General features: G+C 50.1%; 1 protein-coding gene across 1 annotated transcript; it reads right to left on the minus strand.

Moving 5' to 3' along the window:
* Positions 1 to 7832: 7832 nt before the first annotated feature.
* Positions 7833 to 23605, minus strand: mogat3 (monoacylglycerol O-acyltransferase 3). The gene is made up of 8 exons (XM_031899509.1): positions 23337 to 23605; positions 19334 to 19445; positions 18165 to 18272; positions 17947 to 18017; positions 12766 to 12970; positions 12419 to 12593; positions 11658 to 11860; positions 7833 to 9079 (listed from the first exon to the last, which is right to left on the minus strand). The coding sequence occupies exons 1-8, from the start codon at positions 23370 to 23372 to the stop codon at positions 8925 to 8927; spliced, it is 1065 nt and encodes a 354-aa protein (XP_031755369.1). The 5' UTR covers positions 23373 to 23605; the 3' UTR covers positions 7833 to 8924.
* Positions 23606 to 24199: the final 594 nt, after the last annotated feature.

Genomic DNA, 24199 nt, shown 5'->3' on the forward strand with positions numbered 1-24199 from the left:
AACATATAAAGCAATCAATAACCGATACAGGAGGGGAAGGGAGCCCTGCCCAAAAGAGCTTAAACTCTACTTTACATATAAACACATTTTTGTGACCCCCCCCCCGAAAAATAGTTGGGCCCTAAGCAGGTGCCCCCTAAATTCAGCCCTGAGGGGGGCACATAGACAGCCGCAGAGGGGGGGGAAGGAGCACAGAGGGACTGTGGGACATAGAGGCATAAAGATGTAAGGATAACGAGGCGGGGGGGGGAGTATAATTGTTCCCTATGGTTCCCATGGTGTATAATATTCTGGGAAACAGCTCGGTGTGCACAAAAAATGCTGTCGTTTTCTCCTGTATATTCCATTCTGTAGGGGAAACACTTATAGGGGCGCAGCTGCGCCGTATATTCCATTCTGTAGGGGAAACAGTTATAGGGGCGCAGCTGCGCCGTATATTCCATTCTGTAGGGGAAACAGTTATAGGGGCGCAGCTGCGCCGTATATTCCATTCTGTAGGGGAAACAGTTATAGGGGCGCAGCTGCGCCGTATATTCCATTCTGTAGGGGAAACAGTTATAGGGGCGCAGCTGCACCGTATATTCCATTCTGTAGGGGAAACAGTTATAGGGGCGCAGCTGCGCCGTATATTCCATTCTGTAGGGGAAACAGTTATAGGGGCGCAGCTGCGCCGTATATTCCATTCTGTAGGGGAAACAGTTATAGGGGCGCAGCTGCGCCGTATATTCCATTCTGTAGGGGAAACAGTTATAGGGGCGCAGCTGCGCCGTATATTCCATTCTGTAGGGGAAACACTTATAGGGGCGCAGCTGCGCCGTATATTCCATTCTGTAGGGGAAACAGTTATAGGGGCGCAGCTGCGCCGTATATTCCATTCTGTAGGGGAAACAGTTATAGGGGCGCAGCTGCGCCGTATATTCCATTCTGTAGGGGAAACAGTTATAGGGGCGCAGCTGCGCCGTATATTCCATTCTGTAGGGGAAACAGTTATAGGGGCGCAGCTGCGCCGTATATTCCATTCTGTAGGGGAAACAGTTATAGGGGCGCAGCTGCGCCGTATATTCCATTCTGCCGGGGGAAGCAGTTATAGGGGCGCAGCTGCGCCGTATATTCCATTCTGCCGGGGGAAGCAGTTATAGGGGCGCAGCTGCGCCGTATATTCCATTCTGCCGGGGGAAGCAGTTATAGGGGCGCAGCTGCGCCGTATATTCCATTCTGCCGGGGGAAGCAGTTATAGGGGCGCAGCTGCGCCGTATATTCCATTCTGTAGGGGAAACAGTTATAGGGGCGCAGCTGCGTCGTATATTCCATTCTGTAGGGGAAACAGTTATAGGGGCGCAGCTGCGTCGTATATTCCATTCTGTAGGGGAAACAGTTATAGGGGCGCAGCTGCGCCGTATATTCCATTCTGCCGGGGGAAGCAGTTATAGGGGCGCAGCTGCACCGTATATTCCATTCTGTAGGGGAAACAGTTATAGGGGCGCAGCTGCGCCGTATATTCCATTCTGTAGGGGAAACAGTTATAGGGGCGCAGCTGCGCCGTATATTCCATTCTGTAGGGGAAACAGTTATAGGGGCGCAGCTGCGCCGTATATTCCATTCTGTAGGGGAAACAGTTATAGGGGCGCAGCTGCGCCGTATATTCCATTCTGTAGGGGAAGCAGTTATAGGGGCGCAGCTGCGCCGTATATTCCATTCTGTAGGGGAAACAGTTATAGGGGCGCAGCTGCGCCGTATATTCCATTCTGTAGGGGAAACAGTTATAGGGGCGCAGCTGCGCCGTATATTCCATTCTGTAGGGGAAACAGTTATAGGGGCGCAGCTGCGCCGTATATTCCATTCTGCCGGGGGAAGCAGTTATAGGGGCGCAGCTGCGCCGTATATTCCATTCTGTAGGGGAAACAGTTATAGGGGCGCAGCTGCGTCGTATATTCCATTCTGTAGGGGAAACAGTTATAGGGGCGCAGCTGCGCCGTATATTCCATTCTGCCGGGGGAAGCAGTTATAGGGGCGCAGCTGCGCCGTATATTCCATTCTGCCGGGGGAAGCAGTTATAGGGGCGCAGCTGCACCGTATATTCCATTCTGCCGGGGGAAACAGTTATAGGGGCGCAGCTGCGCCGTATATTCCATTCTGCCGGGGGAAGCAGTTATAGGGGCGCAGCTGCGCCGTATATTCCATTCTGCCGGGGGAAGCAGTTATAGGGGCGCAGCTGCGCCGTATATTCCATTCTGTAGGGGAAACAGTTATAGGGGCGCAGCTGCGCCGTATATTCCATTCTGTAGGGGAAACAGTTATAGGGGCGCAGCTGCGCCGTATATTCCATTCTGTAGGGGAAACAGTTATAGGGGCGCAGCTGCGCCGTATATTCCATTCTGTAGGGGAAACAGTTATAGGGGCGCAGCTGCGCCGTATATTCCATTCTGCCGGGGGAAGCAGTTATAGGGGCGCAGCTGCACCGTATATTCCATTCTGTAGGGGAAACAGTTATAGGGGCGCAGCTGCGCCGTATATTCCATTCTGCCGGGGGAAGCAGTTATAGGGGCGCAGCTGCACCGTATATTCCATTCTGTAGGGGAAACAGTTATAGGGGCGCAGCTGCGTCGTATATTCCATTCTGTAGGGGAAACAGTTATAGGGGCGCAGCTGCGCCGTATATTCCATTCTGCCGGGGGAAGCAGTTATAGGGGCGCAGCTGCGCCGTATATTCCATTCTGCCGGGGGAAGCAGTTATAGGGGCGCAGCTGCACCGTATATTCCATTCTGCCGGGGGAAACAGTTATAGGGGCGCAGCTGCGCCGTATATTCCATTCTGCCGGGGGAAGCAGTTATAGGGGCGCAGCTGCGCCGTATATTCCATTCTGCCGGGGGAAGCAGTTATAGGGGCGCAGCTGCGCCGTATATTCCATTCTGCTGGGGGAAGCAGTTATAGGGGCGCAGCTGCGCCGTATATTCCATTCTGTAGGGGAAGCAGTTATAGGGGCGCAGCTGCGCCGTATATTCCATTCTGCCGGGGGAAAGAGGTTAATATAGTTTTGGGTGTATTTCCCCTTTAATTGAAGCTTTCCTACTGGGGTCTGACACATAACAGGCGAGGGAGCGGAATGGGGAATAATAGGAGTGTGGGCTTCATGCTGATAAGGAGGCAGAAATAGCTATCTGGGCCAGGAATAGTACTGAGCTGTGACAAGGCCACGGGCCTGGATCCCACGTGCTCGCAGGAGCAAACACAGACTGACACATTGCCGGCGGGAGATGCCATAGGGCCGATGATAAAAAGATAAAAATCTTTCTACTTTGAAGTTTCCATTGTATCTGTCTAACTGAAAATATGAAAAGTTCGATATAATATTCCCCAAAGAGCAACAAAATGCAGTTAAAGCCCTGCACATAATTCCATTTGTACTTCTGTTAAGGAAGGGGGCGTGGCCCAGTGGATAAGGGGGCGTGCAACAGAATCACAATAGGACTATGTTCTAGCAAGCAAAGTGGGTCTGTGTCCAGTGGCTCAGATCCTATCTGATCCCCCCATTGTAAGCAGCAGTCCTGCCCTGCTTTATGGCTGAGATTCTAGCTATCTGTATAACAGAGCATTCTGTCACAGTGGCACAGATCCTATCTGATCCCCCCATTGTAAGCAGCAGTCCTGCCCTGCTTTATGGCTGAGATTCTAGCTATCTGTATAACAGAGCATTCTGTCACAGTGGCACAGATCCTATCTGATCCCCCCCATTGTAAGCAGCAGTCCTGCCCTGCTTTATGGCTGAGATTCTAGCTATCTGTATAACAGAGCATTCTGTCACAGTGGCACAGATCCTATCTGATCCCCCCATTGTAAGCAGCAGTCCTGCCCTGCTTTATGGCTGAGATTCTAGCTATCTGTATAACAGAGCATTCTGTCACAGTGGCACAGATCCTATCTGATCCCCCCATTGTAAGCAGCAGTCCTGCCCTGCTTTATGGCTGAGATTCTAGCTATCTGTATAACAGAGCATTCTGTCACAGTGGCACAGATCCTATCTGATCCCCCCCCCCCATTGTAAGCAGCAGTCCTGCCCTGCTTTATGGCTGAGATTCTAGCTATCTGTATAACAGAGCATTCTGTCACAGTGGCACAGATCCTATCTGATCCCCCCATTGTAAGCAGCAGCCCTGCCCTGCTTTATGGCTGAGATTCTAGCTATCTGTATAACAGAGCATTCTGTCAACAGCCAATTATTGATGTGTTGATTTTGTGGCATCTACATTTTTAATTATTGCACTATTTTTTTTGCTTTTGCATCTATTCTATATATGACTGTGATACCGGAGCCTTGGATTATGTTCCTGCATATATATATATATACATCTGAAGGGATACGGGGGACGTGTATATATATATATATATGCTGCAATATTCATTCATATCTGGTGAGTTGCTGGGGGAATCGGAGTATCCCAGTGACGCGCTGTATTGTTCCACTGACTGAGCCTTTGTGCTTTATATTAACGTGTGACTGTGGCGGCCCGGCCATATGCCCCCGGGCACGGCCACACCGGGAGGGCATCACCCGTCTGCTCACTGGCTCAGTTTCCTCCTCTTAATAATGAATTGGGAAAGTTTCCGTCTTATTAAATAATCATGTCCTGTACCTTAAGCCTCTCACTGCCGTGTTATTTTATATAAAGGAGTCCGGCAACGGATAGCTTCAACTCCCAGTGCCCTCTCCTATGTACCCAGGGTCCCTGGGATTCCTCATAGCATTACTATCCCCCCACTGCTACTATAGGCACCATCTCTCCCTACTATACCTGCTATCCCACAGCCCCAGTCCCTTCCCAGAGGCTATTATCCCCCCACTGCTACTATAGGCACCATCTCTCCCTACTATACCTGCTATCCCACAGCCCCAGTCCCTTCCCAGAGGCTATTATCCCCCCACTGCTACTATAGGCACCATCTCTCCCTACTATACCTGCTATCCCTCAGCCCCAGTCCCTTCCCAGAGGCTATTATCCCCCCACTGCTAGTATAGGCACCATCTCTCCCTACTATACCTGCTATCCCACAGCCCCAGTCCCTTCCCAGAGGCTATTATCCCCCCACTGCTACTATAGGCACCATCTCTCCCTACTATACCTGCTATCCCACAGCCCCAGTCCCTTCCCAGAGGCTATTATCCCACTGCTACTATAGGCACCATCTCTCCCTACTATACCTGCTATCCCACAGCCCCAGTCCCTTCCCAGAGGCTATTATCCCCCCACTGCTAGTATAGGCACCATCTCTCCCTACTATACCTGCTATCCCACAGCCCCAGTCCCTTCCCAGAGGCTATTATCCCCCCACTGCTACTATAGGCACCATCTCTCCCTACTATACCTGCTATCCCTCAGCCCCAGTCCCTTCCCAGAGGCTATTATCCCCCCACTGCTACTATAGGCACCATCTCTCCCTACTATACCTGCTATCCCACAGCCCCAGTCCCTTCCCAGAGGCTATTATCCCCCCACTGCTACTATAGGCACCATCTCTCCCTACTATACCTGCTATCCCACAGCCCCAGTCCCTTCCCAGAGGCTATTATCCCCCCACTGCTACTATAGGCACCATCTCTCCCTACTATACCTGCTATCCCACAGCCCCAGTCCCTTCCCAGAGGCTATTATCCCCCCACTGCTACTATAGGCACCATCTCTCCCTACTATACCTGCTATCCCACAGCCCCAGTCCCTTCCCAGAGGCTATTATCCCACTGCTACTATAGGCACCATCTCTCCCTACTATACCTGTTATCCCACAGCCCCAGTCCCTTCCCAGAGGCTATTATCCCCCCACTGCTACTATAGGCACCATCTCTCCCTACTATACCTGCTATCCAACAGCCCCAGTCCCTTCCCAGAGGCTATTATCCCCCCACTGCTACTATAGGCACCATCTCTACCTACTATACCTGCTATCCCACAGCCCCAGTCCCTTCCCAGAGGCTATTATCCCCCCACTGTTACTATAGGCACCATCTCTCCCTACTATACCTGCTATCCCACAGCCCCAGTCCCTTCCCAGAGGCTATTATCCCCCCACTGCTACTATAGGCACCATCTCTCCCTACTATACCTGCTATCCCACAGCCCCAGTCCCTTCCCAGAGGCTATTATCCCCCCACTGCTACTATAGGCACCATCTCTCCCTACTATACCTGCTATCCCACAGCCCCAGTCCCTTCCCAGAGGCTATTATCCCCCCACTGCTACTATAGGCACCATCTCTCCCTACTATACCTGCTATCCCACAGCCCCAGTCCCTTCCCAGAGGCTATTATCCCACTGTTACTATAGGCACCATCTCTACCCACTATACCTGCTATCCCACAGCCCCAGTCCCTTCCCAGAGGCTATTATCCCACTGCTACTATAGGCACCATCTCTCCCTACTATACCTGCTATCCCACAGCCCCAGTCCCTTCCCAGAGGCTATTATCCCCCCACTGCTACTATAGGCACCATCTCTCCCTACTATACCTGCTATCCCACAGCCCCAGTCCCTTCCCAGAGGCTATTATCCCCCCACTGCTACTATAGGCACCATCTCTCCCTACTATACCTGCTATCCCACAGCCCCAGTCCCTTCCCAGAGGTTATTATCCCCCCACTGCTACTATAGGCACCATCTCTCCCTACTATACCTGCTATCCCACAGCCCCAGTCCCTTCCCAGAGGCTATTATCCCCCCACTGCTACTATAGGCACCATCTCTCCCTACTATACCTGCTATCCCACAGCCACAGCCAAGATATTGATGTCTGTTACTAAAATGTTAATCATTGGTGTAACTATAGAGGAAACAGATCCCATGGTTTCAGGGGGCTCAGAGGACAGGGGGGCCTGGGCGGGGGGGACAGGTTATGCTACTTCATTAGTATAGATATCCCCTTTCCCCAGCGGCTCACCTATCTGAGAACGGGCAGGGAGGGGGCATATAATCAGACAGAAGTAGCAAATTAGAAAACACCACACAATGTATTGACATTAGGAAACATTCCTTCCATTTTGAATCAATGAAACAAGAAAAACTGAAAACAGTGAACGAGGGGTGATTATGTCAATTTGTTTGGGCATTTTGGTTCTACAAACATCTCTGCCAGACATATAACTCTAGTAGCCTGTAGCAGTCCCAGAGCAACCTGCCTGCCCCTCATAATCACGTGGGCAAGACAGACCCCGGCCCAGTCCGTATATTGTGATGCCTTCACTCAGCAATGGTCATACTGGTCATTCCTTCAGAAGGTCCAATTGAACCATAGGCCAGGCAGGAGGGCACTGGAGCCATAGGCCAGGCAGGAGGGCACCGGAGCCATAGGCCAGGCAGGAGGGCACCGGAGCCATAGGCCAGGCAGGAGGGCACCGGAGCCATAGGCCAGGCAGGAGGGCACCGGAGCCATGGGCCAGGCAGGAGGGCACCGGAGCCATAGGCCAGGCAGGAGGGCACCGGCGCCATAGGCCAGGCAGAAGGGCACCGGAGCCATAGGCCAGGCAGGAGGGCACCGGAACCATAGGTCAGGCAGGAGGGCACCGGAGCCATAGGCCAGGCAGGAGGGCACCGGAGCCATAGGCCAGGCAGGAGGGCACCGGAGCCATAGGCCAGGCAGGAGGGCACCGGAGACATAGGCCAGGCAGGAGGGCACCGGAGCCATAGGCCAGGCAGGAGGGCACCGAAGCCATAGGTCAGGCTGGAGGGCACCGGAGCCATAGGTCAGGCAGGAGGGCACCGGAACCATAGGACAGGCAGGAGGGCACCGGAGCCATAGGCCAGGCAGGGGGGCACCGGAGCCAGGCAGGAGGGCCAAGGGCAGGAGGGCACCGGAGCCATAGGTCAGGCAGGAGGGCACCGGAGCCATAGGTCAGGCAGGAGGGCACCGGAGCCATAGGCCAGGCAGGAGGGCACCGGAGCCATAGGCCAGGCAGGAGGGCACCGGAGCCATAGGCCAGGCAGGAGGGCACTGGAGCATTAGGCCAGGCAGGAGGGCACCGGAGCCATAGGCCAGGCAGGAGGGCACTGGAACCATAGGTCAGGTAGGAGGGCACCGGAGCCATAGGTCAGGTAGGAGGGCACCGGAACCATAGGCCGGCAGGAGGGCACCGGAGCCATAGGCCAGGCAGGGGGGCACCAGAGCCAGAGGCCAGGCAGGAGGGCACCGGAGCCATAGGCCAGGCAGGGGGGCACCGGAGCCAGAGGCCAGACAGGAGGGCACCAGAGCCAGAGGCCAGGCAGGGGGGCACCGGAGCCAGAGGCCAGGCAGGAGGGCACCGGAGCCATAGGCCAGGCAGGGGGGCACCGGAGCCAGAGGCCAGACAGGAGGGCACCGGAGCCAGAGGCCAGGCAGGAGGGCACCAGAGCAATAGGCCAGGCAGGAGGGCACTGGAGCCATAGGCCAGGCAGGGGAGCACTGGAGCCATAGGCCAGGCAGGGGGGCACCAGAGCCAGAGGCCAGGCAGGGGGGCACCAGAGCCAGAGGCCAGGCAGGAGGGCACTGGAGCCATAGGCCAGGCAGGGGGGCACCAAAGCCAGAGGCCAGGCGGGAGGGCACCATTCTCCCTGCAGTTGGGGACAGCATTGCTTGTTTACCTTTCACCACCCCTAACCCTTTAATAACAGCTGCCTCCGTAACCCCCAGCAGTTCATGTGACCATTGTTTCTAAGCAAGTCAGTTCCACACCCTGCAGCCCCCCCCCCCCCCTCCTGAGGAATCTTTTCAACCATTTTGTTAACCCATTCCTTGCCAGAATCAACAGCCTTTTCTAGAAACATGTCTCTGGGATTAATAACATTCCAGTTGTTGGGGTGCAGTAAGAAACAAGCCAGGGGGCAGCCCCGCAGTACTGGGGAAATACAGCTCCCATGGTCCTTTGTATTATGGGGGGTGCGAGGGGGCTGCGCAGAAGGCTCAGAGGATCTCCAACGTGTCACTCTCAGCGAGTCCGCAGGAGATTTTATTCTCATCAAAAAGATCCTTCAGTCCCTGCATATACAGCGCGTGATAGTGATCCACCTCCTCCTCCGACGGCACCGGGCTGTGAGTGACGCGGATTGGCCGTCCCACTGTAGTAAAGTAAATAACGAGGGGTTAATGGAAGTTGGAACCAGAAGTACTGTATTATATAGAGTTAACTTATTGTACCAGCCCCCCGGGTTCAGCAGCCCCATTTTTGATCCAAAGTTGCCCCCAGCTCCCTATCTTGGATCTGGTTAGGCACCTTGTGTGTGTCAGTGGCACTGCACGTGCTCAGTGGGCTTTGGGCTGCTGTTGGAGTGATACCCCCCCCTCACCCACAGCAGCTGACTCCTCCAGTTACATGGGAGTAGGAGAAACAATAGGTTAGCTGAAAGCAGTTCTAATGTGTAAGCTCAGACTCAGGCACACTTTACTGCTGCGCTGCAAGTTGGAGTGATACCACCCCCTCACCCCCAGCAGCCAATCAGCAGAACAATGGGAAGGGAGCAAGATGGCAGCTCCCAGTAGGTATCAGAATAGCACTCAATAGTAAGAAATCCAAGTCCGGCTTGGGACTCCTCCAGTTACATGGGAGTAGGAGAAACAATAGGTTAGCTGAAAGCAGTTCTAATGTGTAGCGCTGGCTGAAAGCTCAGACTCAGGCACACTTTACTGCTGCGCTGCAAGTTGGAGTGATATCCCCCCCCTCACCCCCAGCAGCCGATCAGCAGAACAATGGGAAGGGAGCAAGATAGCAGCTCCCAGTAGGTATCAGAATAGCACTCAATAGTAAGAAATCCAAGTCCGGCTTGGGACTCCTCCAGTTACATGGGAGTAGGAGAAACAATAGGTTAGCTGAAAGCAGTTCTAATGTGTAGCGCTGGCTGAAAGCTCAGACTCAGGCACAAGGCACTGAGATGGCGCCTACACACCAATATTACAGCTACAAATACATTTGTTGGTTCCGTATTCATTCTGGGGGGTATAGTTTTCCTTTAATACCCTCAATAACTGTCATGTTTTCTTTGTCCTTCCCTCTCATAATTATATCTCCCCCATCCCATTCTGTTCTCTCTCTCCCATCTGCCCTCTCCCCCCTCTCTCCATCTGACACTCTCTCCCTTGCTCCATCTCACGTTCCCCCCCCCCCCCGTCTCTCCCTGTTTCCGACACTTTGTCCCTCTATAAATACCCGCCGCCTCTCGCTATCTCTCAGCCCCGTGACAGACAATTTGCAGCTTCTGTTACAATAAGTTGGAGCGACTCAGTCCGACTCCCCGCACCCTGCAGCCTGTCACTCCCCCTTATTTCCACTCTCCAACGGGAATTGAATACCTGCAGCGCATCTCTCTGTGACCTACTTACCTACTGCTGCCTGACCTGCACTGTGTCTTATATATACCTGCAGTCACAGCCCAGTACCTGCATGTCACTGATACGCCCCCACAATGCACCTCTCCCTGACCTACTTAATGTATGGAAACCTACAGAGCATCTTATACCTGCACACTGAGGCACTGCACCCAGGCATATAGCAATTCAGCAGGAACAGCCCCCTAAGTTTGCTCATAGCCTGTACAGAGAGATACCATAAAACTATGGCACATAGGGATTCCCCTGTACTAAGCACAATTCAGCAGGAACAGCCCCCTAAGTTTGCCCATAGCCTGTACAGAGAGATACCATAAAACTATGGCACATAGGGATTCCCCTGTACTAAGCACAATTCAGCAGGAACAGCCCCCTAAGTTTGCCCATAGCCTGTACAGAGAGATACCATAAAACTATGGCACATAGGGATTCCCCTGTACTAAGCACAATTCAGCAGGAACAGCCCCCTAAGTTTGCTCATAGCCTGTACAGAGAGATCCCATAAACCTATGGCACATAGGGATTCCACTGTACTAAGCACAATTCAGCAGGAACAGCCCCCTAAGTTTGCTCATAGCCTGTACAGAGAGATCCCATAAACCTATGGCACATAGGGATTCCACTGTACTAAGCACAATTCAGCAGGAACAGCCCCCTAAGTTTGCTCATAGCCTGTACAGAGAGATACCATAAAACTATGGCACATAGGGATTCCCCTGTACTAAGCACAATTCAGCAGGAACAGCCCCCTAAGTTTGCTCATAGCCTGTACAGAGAGATACTATAGATTTATGCCAGCCCAGGTATTTATATACTAGGAAGGTTATACAGACAACGATCGCCCTGTTTGTCCTGCAGTTCTGTCGCTGCTGATTAATCGCTATGAGTTTCGGGATGGGACAAACTTTGCCTATAATTTTTTGCATATTCAGCTATTTTGTAGCTGCCAGACATTTTGCTTCCCAGCCTTAAAGGTGCAGCCATTTGTTCTATGTCCTCTGTGGGATAAATATATCAGCCGTAACCTACTTACACGTGCCCAACCCCTGCCTGGGCCCAGCTGTGCCGTATGGCACCCAAGGGGTGTCGAGTCCAAATCGGAAACAAGAGCATATAAGGTAAAAAAATAAAAGGCAAAGTTAACCCCAAGCTGAGCTTGTAGTGTAATCTAAGACAGCTTTGCAGTTGGTCAGTATTTAGTTTTGTTTGTTTTCTTTTCTGCTCAGGTCTGTAGCAACCAAGGGAGGTCGTGGTGCTGCTTCCATAATAGCCGGACCGAAGCTTTCCCTATTGGAGTTTCCGCTTATGACTTACCCACGGTGGTGATTGGGCGAGGGAAGGGGTTGAGGCCCCACCCGCTCTCGCTAAACACCGCCCTCCCTTTGAAGAGGCAAGGGGCAAACCCCACGTGTTTCTGGAAGAGCCGCTGTAGCCGCCATCCCCACGAGTCCGGCGACAAACAGACCTGCTCGTATAATTCATTTTCCCCGAAGGAATAAACCGGCAGCAGATCCGCCCTATGGGGTGGGGAATAAGAAAGTCAGAAATAGCCAATCATTGCCATAAAAGATTCCTTCTCCTCCTCTAACCCGCTCGGCCCCTCCCTCAGGAATTTACTTTGGCTGTTGGCTACTGAGCATGCTCAGTTCTTCTCGACTCAGGTTACTAAACCCGCCCTCCAGTCCAGCAGCCAATAAGGAGATGGCATCACTGGTTTCCATTAGTGATGAGCGAACTTTTTCTCCAGGTATGGATTTGCAGTGAATTTCCGCATTTCGCCATGGACGAATTGTTTTACGCAACAAATTCGTCCCGCGGAATTTTTTTTTTTGTTGCGTGTCAAATTGGGCACGTCAAAAATGGGTGCAGTTGCGTGTGACAAAAAAAGACACGGGTGACAAAAAAAATTGTGCGACAAATGTGTTTCACGAATTTTTCACCGTTTTGCAAATTTTCTTGCCGTTTTTCGAATTTTATGGGAAGCGAAACGGGACAGATTCGCTCATCACTAGTTTCCATAGAAACTCTGCTCTAGTTGGGCAATGACGAAAAATGTTGCTGTGGCTATTACTTACCCATTCTGCAGAGCCAGCCTAACAAACCCCTTCCGTCCACTCAGTGTCACCGAGTGCTTTCCTGGAATGCTCTGCAGGGACTCCGCAGCTCCGCCCACTACTATGAAGACGGCATTACCGGATCCGCAGCGGCTGAGGAGGTACTGTAGGCTGTCCTTGCTTACTGGCACCATGCCTGGGGATATTGGCGAGAAGATTGAAGGTTAAAGCTTGAGTTGGGGAGAGGCCCAATTAATAGAGAACAATAGAAATGATAATAAATGAGCAAAGATGGAGAGAAGAAAGAGAGGAGTAACGTTGTTGGAGTAGGAACATGAACTGAAACATCTACTGAAGGGTCTCCTCACCTGCAGACATAAGATAATCCCGGTACAAGGGCATCCTGAAGAGTCCGGCAAGAATGGCCAACCATGGCCTGACCCCGGGATATAACAGGGAGAACCCGCCGGCCTCAGTGGCAAAGTTACAAAAGGAAGAAGATGCCATAATCCCATGGGGGTGGCAGCCAACAATGTAATTTCTGTCTGGGCTGAGCGGGGCAGATGACACCAGCTGTGGGGACAGGACATCAAAGGGTCAAATTATGGGTGGCAAGAAAAAAAACAAGGTCAATAGCAAAGTTCATGGAATAGTAAGGGGGTAAACAAGTTGTGAGATGAAGATTTAAGAGAAATCATGGCCTAAAACTGGCTATGGGGTCAGGTCCAGAGGGGAGGTGTTGATGGTACATTGTCTACTTGGAGTTGGGTCTTACTCCACTTTTGTTTAACTTGTTCATAAATGACTTAGGGGAGGGTATTATGAGTAATGTATCAGTGTTTGCAGATGACACAAAACTCTGCAGCCCAATACATTCCATCCAGGATGTGACATCCCTGCAGTAGGATCTTGGCCAACTGGCAATCTGGGCAGCTAAGTGGCAGATGAGATTTAATGTGGATAAATGTAAGGTCATGCACCTGGGATGTAAAAATATGCAGCCACTTATACCCTTAATGGGACTGCACTAGGCAAATCCATAATGGAGAAGGAGCTTGGAGTCCTTGTAGATAATAAACTTGGCTGTAGCAAGCAATGCCAGGCAGCAGCTGCAAGGGCAAACAAGGTTTTGAGCTGTATTAAAAGGGGTATAGATTCACGGGAGGGGGGTTATTCTTCCCCTTTACAGAGCGCTGGTAAGGCCCCATCTAGAATATGCTGTTCAGTTTTGGTCTCCAGTGCTCAAACGGGACATTACTGAGTTAGAGAGGGTCCAGAGAGGGGCAACTAAGCTGGTAAAGGGTATGGGAAGTCTCGGTTATGGGGAAAGACTGGCCCAGTTGGGTCTGTTTACACTGGAGAAGAGGCGCTTAAGAGGTGACATGATAACTATGTATAAATATATAAAGGGATCATATAATAACCTTTCTAATGTTTTATTTACCAGTAGGTCCTTCCAACGGACACGAGGGCATCCACTCCATTTAGAATAAAGGAGGTTCCGTTTGAATATTCTAAAGGGGTTTGTTACAGTGAGAGCTGTGAGGTTGTGGGATTCCCCCCCCCCCCCCCGAAACAGTGGTACTGGCAGATACATTCGATAGGTACAAGAAGGGGTTGGGTGGATTTTTAGCAAGTGAGGGAATACAGGGGTATGGGGGATAGCTCTCAGTACAAGTGAGGGAATACAGGGGTATGGGGGATAGCTCTCAGTACAAGTGAGGGAATACAGGGGTAGGGGAGATAGCTCTCAGTACAAGTGAGGGAATACAGGGGTAGGGGAGATAGCTCTCAGTACAAGTGAGGGAATACAGGGGTAGGGGAGATAGCTCTCAGTACAAGTGAGGGAATACAGGGGTATGGGGGATAGCTCTCAGTACAAGTGAGGGAATACAGGGGTATGGGGGATAGCTCTCAGTACAAGTGAGGGAATACAGGGGTAGGGGAGATAGCTCTCAGTACAAGTGAGGGAATACAGGGGTAGGGGAGATAGCTCTCAGTACAAGTGAGGGAATACAGGGGTAGGGGAGATAGCTCTCAGTACAAGTGAGGGAATACAGGGGTAGGGGAGATAGCTCTCAGTACAAGTGAGGGAATACAGGGGTAGGGGAGATAGCTCTCAGTACAAGTGAGGGAATACAGGGGTAGGGGAGATAGCTCTCAGTACAAGTGAGGGAATACAGGGATATGGGAGATAGCTCTCAGTACAAGTGAGGGAATACAGGGGTAGGGGAGATAGCTCTCAGTACAAGTGAGGGAATACAGGGGTATGGGGGATAGCTCTCAGTACAAGTGAGGGAATACAGGGGTATGGGAGATAGCTCTCAGTACAAGTGAGGGAATACAGGGGTATGGGAGATAGCTCTCAGTACAAGTGAGGGAATACAGGGGTATGGGGGATAGCTCTCAGTACAAGTGAGGGAATACAGGGGTATGGGGGATAGCTCTCAGTACAAGTGAGGGAATACAGGGGTATGGGAGATAGCTCTCAGTACAAGTGAGGGAATACAGGGGTATGGGGGATAGCTCTCAGTACAAGTGAGGGAATACAGGGGTATGGGAGATAGCTCTCAGTACAAGTGAGGGAATACAGGGGTATGGGAGATAGCTCTCAGTACAAGTGAGGGAATACAGGGGTAGGGGGGGATAGCTCTCAGTACAAGTGAGGGAATACAGGGGTAGGGGGATAGCTCTCAGTACAAGTGAGGGAATACAGGGGTAGGGGGATAGCTCTCAGTACAAGTGAGGGAATACAGGGGTAGGGGGATAGCTCTCAGTACAAGTGAGGGAATACAGGGGTAGGGGAGATAGCTCTCAGTACAAGTGAGGGAATACAGGGGTAGGGGAGATAGCTCTCAGTACAAGTGAGGGAATACAGGGGTAGGGGGGATAGCTCTCAGTACAAGTGAGGGAATACAGGGGTAGGGGAGATAGCTCTCAGTACAAGTGAGGGAATACAGGGGTAGGGGGATAGCTCTCAGTACAAGTGAGGGAATACAGGGGTAGGGGAGATAGCTCTCAGTACAAGTGAGGGAATACAGGGGTAGGGGAGATAGCTCTCAGTACAAGTGAGGGAATACAGGGGTAGGGGGGATAGCTCTCAGTACAAGTGAGGGAATACAGGGGTAGGGGGATAGCTCTCAGTACAAGTGAGGGAATACAGGGGTAGGGGAGATAGCTCTCAGTACAAGTGAGGGAATACAGGGGTAGGGGAGATAGCTCTCAGTACAAGTGAGGGAATACAGGGGTAGGGGGGATAGCTCTCAGTACAAGTGAGGGAATACAGGGGTAGGGAGATAGCTCTCAGTACAAGTGAGGGAATACAGGGGTAGGGGAGATAGCTCTCAGTACAAGTGAGGGAATACAGGGGTAGGGGGGATAGCTCTCAGTACAAGTGAGGGAATACAGGGGTAGGGAGATAGCTCTCAGTACAAGTGAGGGAATACAGGGGTAGGGGAGATAGCTCTCAGTACAAGTGAGGGAATACAGGGGTAGGGGGGATAGCTCTCAGTACAAGTGAGGGAATACAGGGGTAGGGGGGATAGCTCTCAGTACAAGTGAGGGAATACAGGGGTAGGGGGGATAGCTCTCAGTACAAGTGAGGGAATACAGGGGTAGGGGAGATAGCTCTCAGTACAAGTGAGGGAATACAGGGGTAGGGGAGATAGCTCTCAGTACAAGTGAGGGAATACAGGGGTATGGGAGATAGCTCTCAGTACAAGTGAGGGAATACAGGGGTAGGGGAGATAGCTCTCAGTACAAGTGAGGGAATACAGGGGTAGGGGGGGATAGCTCTCAGTACAAGTGAGGGAATACAGGGGTAGGGAGATAGCTCTCAGTACAAGTGAGGGAATACAGGGGTAGGGGAGATAGCTCTCAGTACAAGTGAGGGAATACAGGGGTAGGGAGATAGCTCTCAGTACAAGTGAGGGAATACAGGGGATGGGGAGATAGCTCTCAGTACAAGTGAGGGAATACAGGGGTAGGGGGGATAGCTCTCAGTACAAGTGAGGGAATACAGGGGTAGGGGGGATAGCTCTCAGTACAAGTGAGGGAATACAGGGGTAGGGGAGATAGCTCTCAGTACAAGTGAGGGAATACAGGGGTAGGGGGGATAGCTCTCAGTACAAGTGAGGGAATACAGGGGTAGGGGGATAGCTCTCAGTACAAGTGAGGGAATACAGGGGTAGGGGAGATAGCTCTCAGTACAAGTGAGGGAATACAGGGGTAGGGGGGATAGCTCTCAGTACAAGTGAGGGAATACAGGGGTATGGGAGATAGCTCTCAGTACAAGTGAGGGAATACAGGGGTAGGGGACATAGCTCTCAGTACAAGTGAGGGAATACAGGGGTATGGGAGATAGCTCTCAGTACAAGTGAGGGAATACAGGGGTAGGGGAGATAGCTCTCAGTACAAGTGAGGGAATACAGGGGTAGGGGAGATAGCTCTCAGTACAAGTGAGGGAATACAGGGGTAGGGGAGATAGCTCTCAGTACAAGTGAGGGAATACAGGGGTAGTGGGGATAGCTCTCAGTACAAGTGAGGGAATACAGGGGTAGGGGGGATAGCTCTCAGTACAAGTGAGGGAATACAGGGGTAGGGGGGATAGCTCTCAGTACAAGTGAGGGAATACAGGGGTAGGGGGGATAGCTCTCAGTACAAGTGAGGGAATACAGGGGTAGGGGGGATAGCTCTCAGTACAAGTGAGGGAATACAGGGGTATGGGAGATAGCTCTCAGTACAAGTGAGGGAATACAGGGGTAGGGGGGATAGCTCTCAGTACAAGTGAGGGAATACAGGGGTAGGGGAGATAGCTCTCAGTACAAGTGAGGGAATACAGGGGTATGGGAGATAGCTCTCAGTACAAGTGAGGGAATACAGGGGTAGGGGAGATAGCTCTCAGTACAAATGAGGGAATACAGGGGTAGGGGACATAGCTCTCAGTACAAGTGAGGGAATACAGGGGTACGGGAGATAGCTCTCAGTACAAGTGAGGGAATACAGGGGTAGGGGGGATAGCTCTCAGTACAAGTGAGGGAATACAGGGGTAGGGGGGATAGCTCTCAGTACAAGTGAGGGAATACAGGGGTATAGGAGATAGCTCTCAGTACAAGTGAGGGAATACAGGGGTAGGGGGGATAGCTCTTAGTACAAGTTGCCCCAGGGTCTGGTCAGATTGCCATCTTGGGGTCTGGAAGGAATTTTTTCCCCTCTGTGGCAAATTAGAGAGGCTTCAGATGGGGTTTTCGCCTTCCTCTGGATCAACTAGCAGTTAGGCAGGTTATATATAGACATAAGAGGTTGAATTAGATGGACGGATGTAATTTTTCAACCTAACTTACTATGTTATTATGGTACTTGGTAGATGTTGGAACATTGTTGTTGGGATTTGCTTCCATTGATACATAAGAGGTTGGGCATACTGTATAAAGGGGTAAATGAGAAGAACGCTGAGAAGATAAATGGATAAAGGGGGCAGATATATGAGATAAAGAAAGATTATCATAAATATGAGTGTTAAGTGAAGAGTATAAGTAGAAAAGAGTCACCTTTACAGGAAAATAATCTCTGAAATGCACCCATATGGGCCATCTTCTCACCCACTCTACCCTGCGACCCCCTACAGAGAACATGAGCAGAAGACAACATTAATAAATAAGGAGAGAATATCCAGCACCCTAGGGGTGGTGGGGTGAGGCAGCAGGGTAAATACATAAGAGACAAATAGCTAATGAAGAAATAATAATATTAATAAAAAAGGAAATACCTCTTTCGGGGGTTTCCCAGTCAAGCAGTAACCAAGTGAAGTAGACAACAGGAATCAGCCACAATGAGGTGAACAGCATGTATATGAGCAAGATGGTAAAGGTAATTCCTAAGTAGAAGTAGAAAAGTCAAATACGATCATTGTAAGGTCATACAGGATCCACCCTGTGTCTTCAATCACACAAGACTCCCAGTTCTCTCTTAGCCTCTCTTTTCAGATTATACTGTTTCTCCCATATATTCATTAACCTCCATTTCAAGTTCTAATGCTTCTTCCCCTCTATAAACCACCATTTCCAGGTTCTACTGCTTCTCACTTTCTTTATTAACCTCCATTTCAAGTTCTACTGCTCTTCCCCTTTATAAACCACCATTTCCAGGTTCTACTGCTTCTCACTTTCTTTATTAACCTCCATTTCAAGTTCTACTGCTTCTTCCCCTTTATAAACCACCATTTCCAGGTTCTACTGCTTCTCACCTTCTTTTTTAACCTCCATTTCAAGTTCTACTGCTTCTTCCCCTTTATAAACCACCATTTCCAGGTTCTACTGCTTCTCACTTTCTTTATTAACCTCCATTTCAAGTTCTACTGCTTCTTCCCCTTTATAAACCACCATTTCCAGGTTCTACTGCTTCTCACTTTCTTTATTAACCTCCATTTCAAGTTCTACTGCTCTTCCCCTTTATAAACCACCATTTCCAGGTTCTACTGCTTCTCACTTTCTTTATTAACCTCCATTTCAAGTTCTACTGCTTCTTCCCCTTTATAAACCACCATTTCCAGGTTCTACTGCTTCTCACCTTCTTTTTTAACCTCCATTTCAAGTTCTACTGCTTCTTCCCCTTTATAAACCACCATTTCCAGGTTCTACTGCTTCTCACTTTCTTTATTAACCTCCATTTCAAGTTCTACTGCTCTTCCCCTTTATAAACCACCATTTCCAGGTTCTACTGCTTCTCACCTTCTTTTTTAACCTTCATTTCCAGGTTCTACCTTGACCCCCCTTATTTACTAACCACCATTTCCAGGTTCTACTGCTTCTCACCTTATTCTTTCTTCATGAAACTAATACCTATTGATTATATTATTATTTCCACTATTCCCACTGCCAAACCACCTTTCCTTCCTAAGCTATCTTACCCTCCACAAACAGTTCCATTGCTACGTACCCATCAGTAGAAAGGTTAGCACCCACTGGAATACACTTAGAGACTGAATGTGTTTCCTCATAGTGTCTTCCATATTGTCTCTGGTGCAAAAACTCAAGAAGAGAGATGTTACCTGTAAATGAGCCCAGTGTTACTTGTGCATGGAAATGAATTACAAGGGATAAGTCAAACAAGTCATTTGGCTTCTCTACTTGACTTGACACCTCGGTCAGAAGAATGCTTAGGACTGTCTTGCTTGTGGAATTCTCATTGTAATAATTTGAAGGCTTCTTAATAGGTGATTTCCACCTTCTCTTTCTCCTGGTATAAGAGCCCCCCCTTGGTATATCTATATGTTTATGGAATATTTCAAATAGCATTCATCTGGGGGTGGTCCTTGGTTTCTTGGTGTGTGGAAAGATGTACATAAGTGGTGGCCTTCAGTGAAAACATTGTCACGATCTCCCTGAGGAGACGCTGTGGAGTACCAGGAAGGTGGGAGCCTGAAGACTGGGTAACCCGGAGTGTAACCATAAGTCACAAAACTGGTGTCGGAGGCCATGTTGAAAGTGAAGAACTTTAATAAACTTAGTGATGTAACCGAACACACAACGAATATACAAACTGAATGTAGAACGGCAGGCAGAGGCTGAATCCAAAAACAAGCAAAAGGTCAGGGCAAGCGGCAGTCAAGCGAAGTCAAGGACAGGCCAAGGTCAAAACCGGGAAATCAAGGCAGGACTAGAAAGGACTCAGGAACAAGGCAGAAGGCAGGATCAGGACACGGAACTGGAGCTTGGAACCAGCGGGAACAAGAACAGACACAGGAACAGGGAACACGAAGGCAGGGTCACGAGAGACAATTAATGAGCAAGCAAGGGGCAATGGTCAGGGAAAGGCTTATAAAGGGTGAAGATTAGGACATGGGAAACACATGAGGTTAATGAGGTGGGCGGAGGAAAGGGAGCAGACAGAAAGTAGGAGACAAGAGAAGAAACAGACAGAGCCCAAATGCCTCCAGTGGCTACAGAGGCAAATGCATGCCGTCAAGAACACCCCAAGTGGGGCCACTGGGAGCAATTTCAAATGGGGTTGGTGAGTAACATGTTGGTAACCACCATTTCCAGGTTCTACTGCTTCTCACTTTCTTTATTAACCTCCATTTCAAGTTCTACTGCTTCTTCCCCTTTATAAACCACCATTTCCAGGTTCTACTGCTTCTCACTTTCTTTATTAACCTCCATTTCCAGGTTCTACCTTTACCCCCCCTTATTTGCTGACCCCCATTTCCAGGTTCTACCACTTCTCACCTTTTTCATATATTATAACTGCCTCAAATAAAATTCCAAGACTTATTATTCTTTCTTCTTGAAACTAATACGACCCATTGATTATATTATTGTTTCCACTATTCCCACTGCCAAACCACCTGGTTGGCCATCGACTCCACACTCAAAAACTATGGTTCTTCCCTGTGAGTGTGTGTGTACCGACTTTTTAGCACTATACAGCATCCCCAAGAGCAATCACTTGATACTTGCCCTTCAAAGATGGAATGTAATATACCCCCTGCCTCTAGGTCTGGTCAGCTTGAGGTCTGGTCTGGATGGTTTTTAGATGCACCAAAGCCTTCAAAGTTGGAGTGCAGTAAACCCTCTGCTTTTAGGTAACAGCTTTAGGTCTGGTCTGGATGGTTTATGGATGCACCAAGACCATAGGTGTCTTTAGGAAAGGGGGGCGGGGCAGACCTACTGGTTGTAGCATCCTATATAACTATTTACAACCAGAAGGAGGACAATTTAGAAAACAAGATCTCCAGTTGTTTATGAATCATGGAGCCCCAGACAAGGTGCCTCCATGTCTGCCCATACGGTGCCACACAAACATACAGAGGAATAATATTCAGTGCATACAATAAATGCTGTTGTGCTTTACTAAGGTCATCTAAAATGAAGATAAGCCCAGTTTATAAATAGGGTACTTTTCCCATTTATACAGCGATTATGTGCTGAAAACAATTCCGGAAGTTGACTGCAGTTATCAGTTATTTCTGTAACGGTGCCCACTTCCCCCCAGTCCGATGATGAGGTCAGGAATCTATGTTCAACAATAAAGAACTGGCGCGGAGTCAAAGTCCATTGTGGCCAACTTGTCCAGCAGGATTAACAAATGCATCTGGAAACAAAGGATCTGGACAAGAGTGGAAGGGCTCAATCCAAAAACCTCGGGCAGTTCCATAGCTGGCACCTCACCACCTAAATCCATGTGGCTCTGGGCTAATTTCCTGCTGAATTGGGATTATCAGTGCTCTCATAGTGATTAGTATCCCACCGTGGACCCTACAAACAAGCTTAGGCTACTGTTCCTGCTGATGCTATGCCTGCTGAAAAAAAATCAGTAAGCAAATATATCAGTTGGAAAGCTCTGGAAGGAACCTTTCCTTGATGTGGTCATCTGTGATGCATGGTCAACCACAACCCAAGGAACCCATGGGGACATCAGCAGGTTGGGTGGATTGGGTGACGAGCAATAACCAGTAGAGGGTCACAGGCTGGTTGAGGGCTGAGCTTTCTGGTCCTTCTAGTGATGTATACACTGTGCCTACACCTGTCTTTGACATCACCATAGTGGCTGTGTCTGGCTTGGGTGCCAATCTACTGTATAACTTTAGAAAGTTTGGGCTTGGCTGAGTATGCGTCAGAAGGGGGCTGGTTGGGGTAAGGAAATGACTAACCCTGACAAGTGGGTATTCAGCCCCCAACTTGTATTTAATAAATCACTAAGGCAGTTGGACCATCCCATCCCTTTTTTTTTATTCTTCTTTTTGGGTTCCTTTAGATCAGCGTAAACAGGGATTCCTAACCTACAGGTCTGAACCCAAAATGCACACCCAGACTGTTGAATATAAAGCCCTGTAGTATGAGAAAAACAAGCTTCAAGCTCAGTGATCCTCAACCAGTGGCTCGGGGGCAACATGTCCCCCTTTGATGTTGCTCCCAGGGGCCTCAAAGTAGGTGCCATTTTTGAATTCCTGGCTTGGAGGCAAGTTTTGGAAGCCCAGAGACACAGTTTTACTCCAAGCAGAGCCTCCTGCAGGCCAGCAGTCCCCATTGGGTTACCAAATAGCCAATCACAGCCCTTATTTGGTTCCCCAATGAACTTTTTTCATGCTTGTGTGGCTCCCCAACACTATATACATCTGAGTGTGGCTCACAAGTTAAAAAGGTTGGGGATCCCTATAAGCTGGCCTATCCAGATGAGATGGGCCCTACCAGGGTCGGACTGGCCCCTTGCCGGCGCTCCCCCTGCCCGACCGTTCCTCTCCTGACGCGTTAAATTTACACGCTCAGGGTAGGACGTTGCGTGGGGGACCCTGTGGGGGGGGGTTAGGGGACGCGGCCGGTGGGGGCACCTGCAGGGCCGCTGGGGTGGGAGCCCCGGTGGGCCCTTCACCCCCCAGTCCAACCCTGGGCCCCTACCCCTTGCATAGAAATAAATATATAAAACACATGTTCACCTAATTGCACTTATCTAGACATGTACGCCAATGTTGCAGTTGCGCTGACTTTAATGCATGAAATGCAAGGGGTATGGAACATCACAAGGGAACCCTGTAACTAACACCCGTCTTGCATGGGAAATAAATACAGAGTTTGGCGAAACGAAACGGGACAGATTCCCTCATCGCTACCTGCAGGGCGTCCCACCCTTGTGCCTCCCCTTACTTTCTAGGTGCAAGTTGCTCACAGTTTACTAAACAGCAGCAGTTTTTGCGCCGCCCGTACCCAAAGCAAAGTTCTAGGTAACTGGCCCCTTATCTGTAGAACGGAGTTATGAAACGTCTCAGACGCGGTTCCCCTTTACTGTATTTTGCACAACAGACTTCCCACGTGTGCGCACAATTGTAAATATTTCCATAGATCCGTATAGAATATAATAAAGTCCTGGCCAGGGAAAGCCCCCCCCACCCACACATACTACCCCCCCATTATTGCCCCATTATATAAAGGGTGGATTCTCTCACCTTGTCGCAGATCTTGCTCTTTCCACCTTGGGGCATTTCCCTGTATGTCTGAGTAATTGTGCAAATGCTTGTGTGTGTGTGTGTGTGTGGGTATCAGGGTGTGTATGTGAGTAGGTTACACGTATGGGTTACATACTGCGAGTTTGGGGTACATATATATATATATCAGGGTGCATGTGTGTTGTTGTCTTTCTTCAGTCAGTGCTTGTGCCTCGCGTCTCTCCAGCCTCTTCCTATTTGCACTCCTGTGCCGTTCCCTGGACTTTGGCCATGTCGGTGATGTGGACCGAGCGGACTGTGACCCACGAGTGCAAATACGTTTAACTCCTGCGGTGACAGCCGTCGCCAAGGTATTTCCCAATTGGGCCACTTTATCGCATCCTTTTAACTGACAGGGCACATTTCTGGGTCGGGCAATAGTTGCCGGGGTTGTGCCTAGGGTGCTGAAGTGGGGAAGAGTCTGTCCTAGTGCCACGGTGGCCATACCGGGGCAGATTTTAGCTGCCAATTTGGGTCCTTTAGATGGATTTGGCAGTTTATTTGCCCTTGTATTGGCACCCCCGACGGGCCTACCAGACCAATATCTAAAGCCTAAAATTGGCTTGATTGGGGACTGCATTGGCTCGTTGATGTGGTCCCCGATCCAAAGGCAGATCCAGACAATTTTAGGACAGATATCGGTCGGGAAGGCCCGTCGGGGGTGCCAATACATGGGCAGATAAACTGCCAAATCCACCTAAAGGACCCGAATCGGCAGCTAAAATCTGCCCCTGTATGGCCACTGTGGCACTAGGACAGGCTCTTCCTCACTTCAGCACCCCAGGCACAAACCCAGCAATGTAGTTTGATCATTTGGCCCTAGG

This window comes from Xenopus tropicalis, chromosome 3 (assembly GCF_000004195.4).
Source record: "Xenopus tropicalis strain Nigerian chromosome 3, UCB_Xtro_10.0, whole genome shotgun sequence".
Classification (NCBI taxonomy): domain Eukaryota; kingdom Metazoa; phylum Chordata; class Amphibia; order Anura; family Pipidae; genus Xenopus; species Xenopus tropicalis.

What these genes read in the sequence shown, in the direction of transcription:
- mogat3 (XM_031899509.1), bottom strand. Translation starts at nt 23,372, where the DNA reads ATGCCCCAAGGTGGAAAGAGCAAGATCTGCGACAAG. An exon ending in AGAGCAAGATCTGCGACAAG is followed by an intron (nt 19,446 to 23,336) that starts GTGAGAGAATCC and finishes GCTCATTTACAG; the next exon opens with GTAACATCTCTCTTCTTGAG. An exon ending in GAGATTATTTTCCTGTAAAG is followed by an intron (nt 12,971 to 17,946) that starts GTGACTCTTTTC and finishes CTGTCCCCACAG; the next exon opens with CTGGTGTCATCTGCCCCGCT.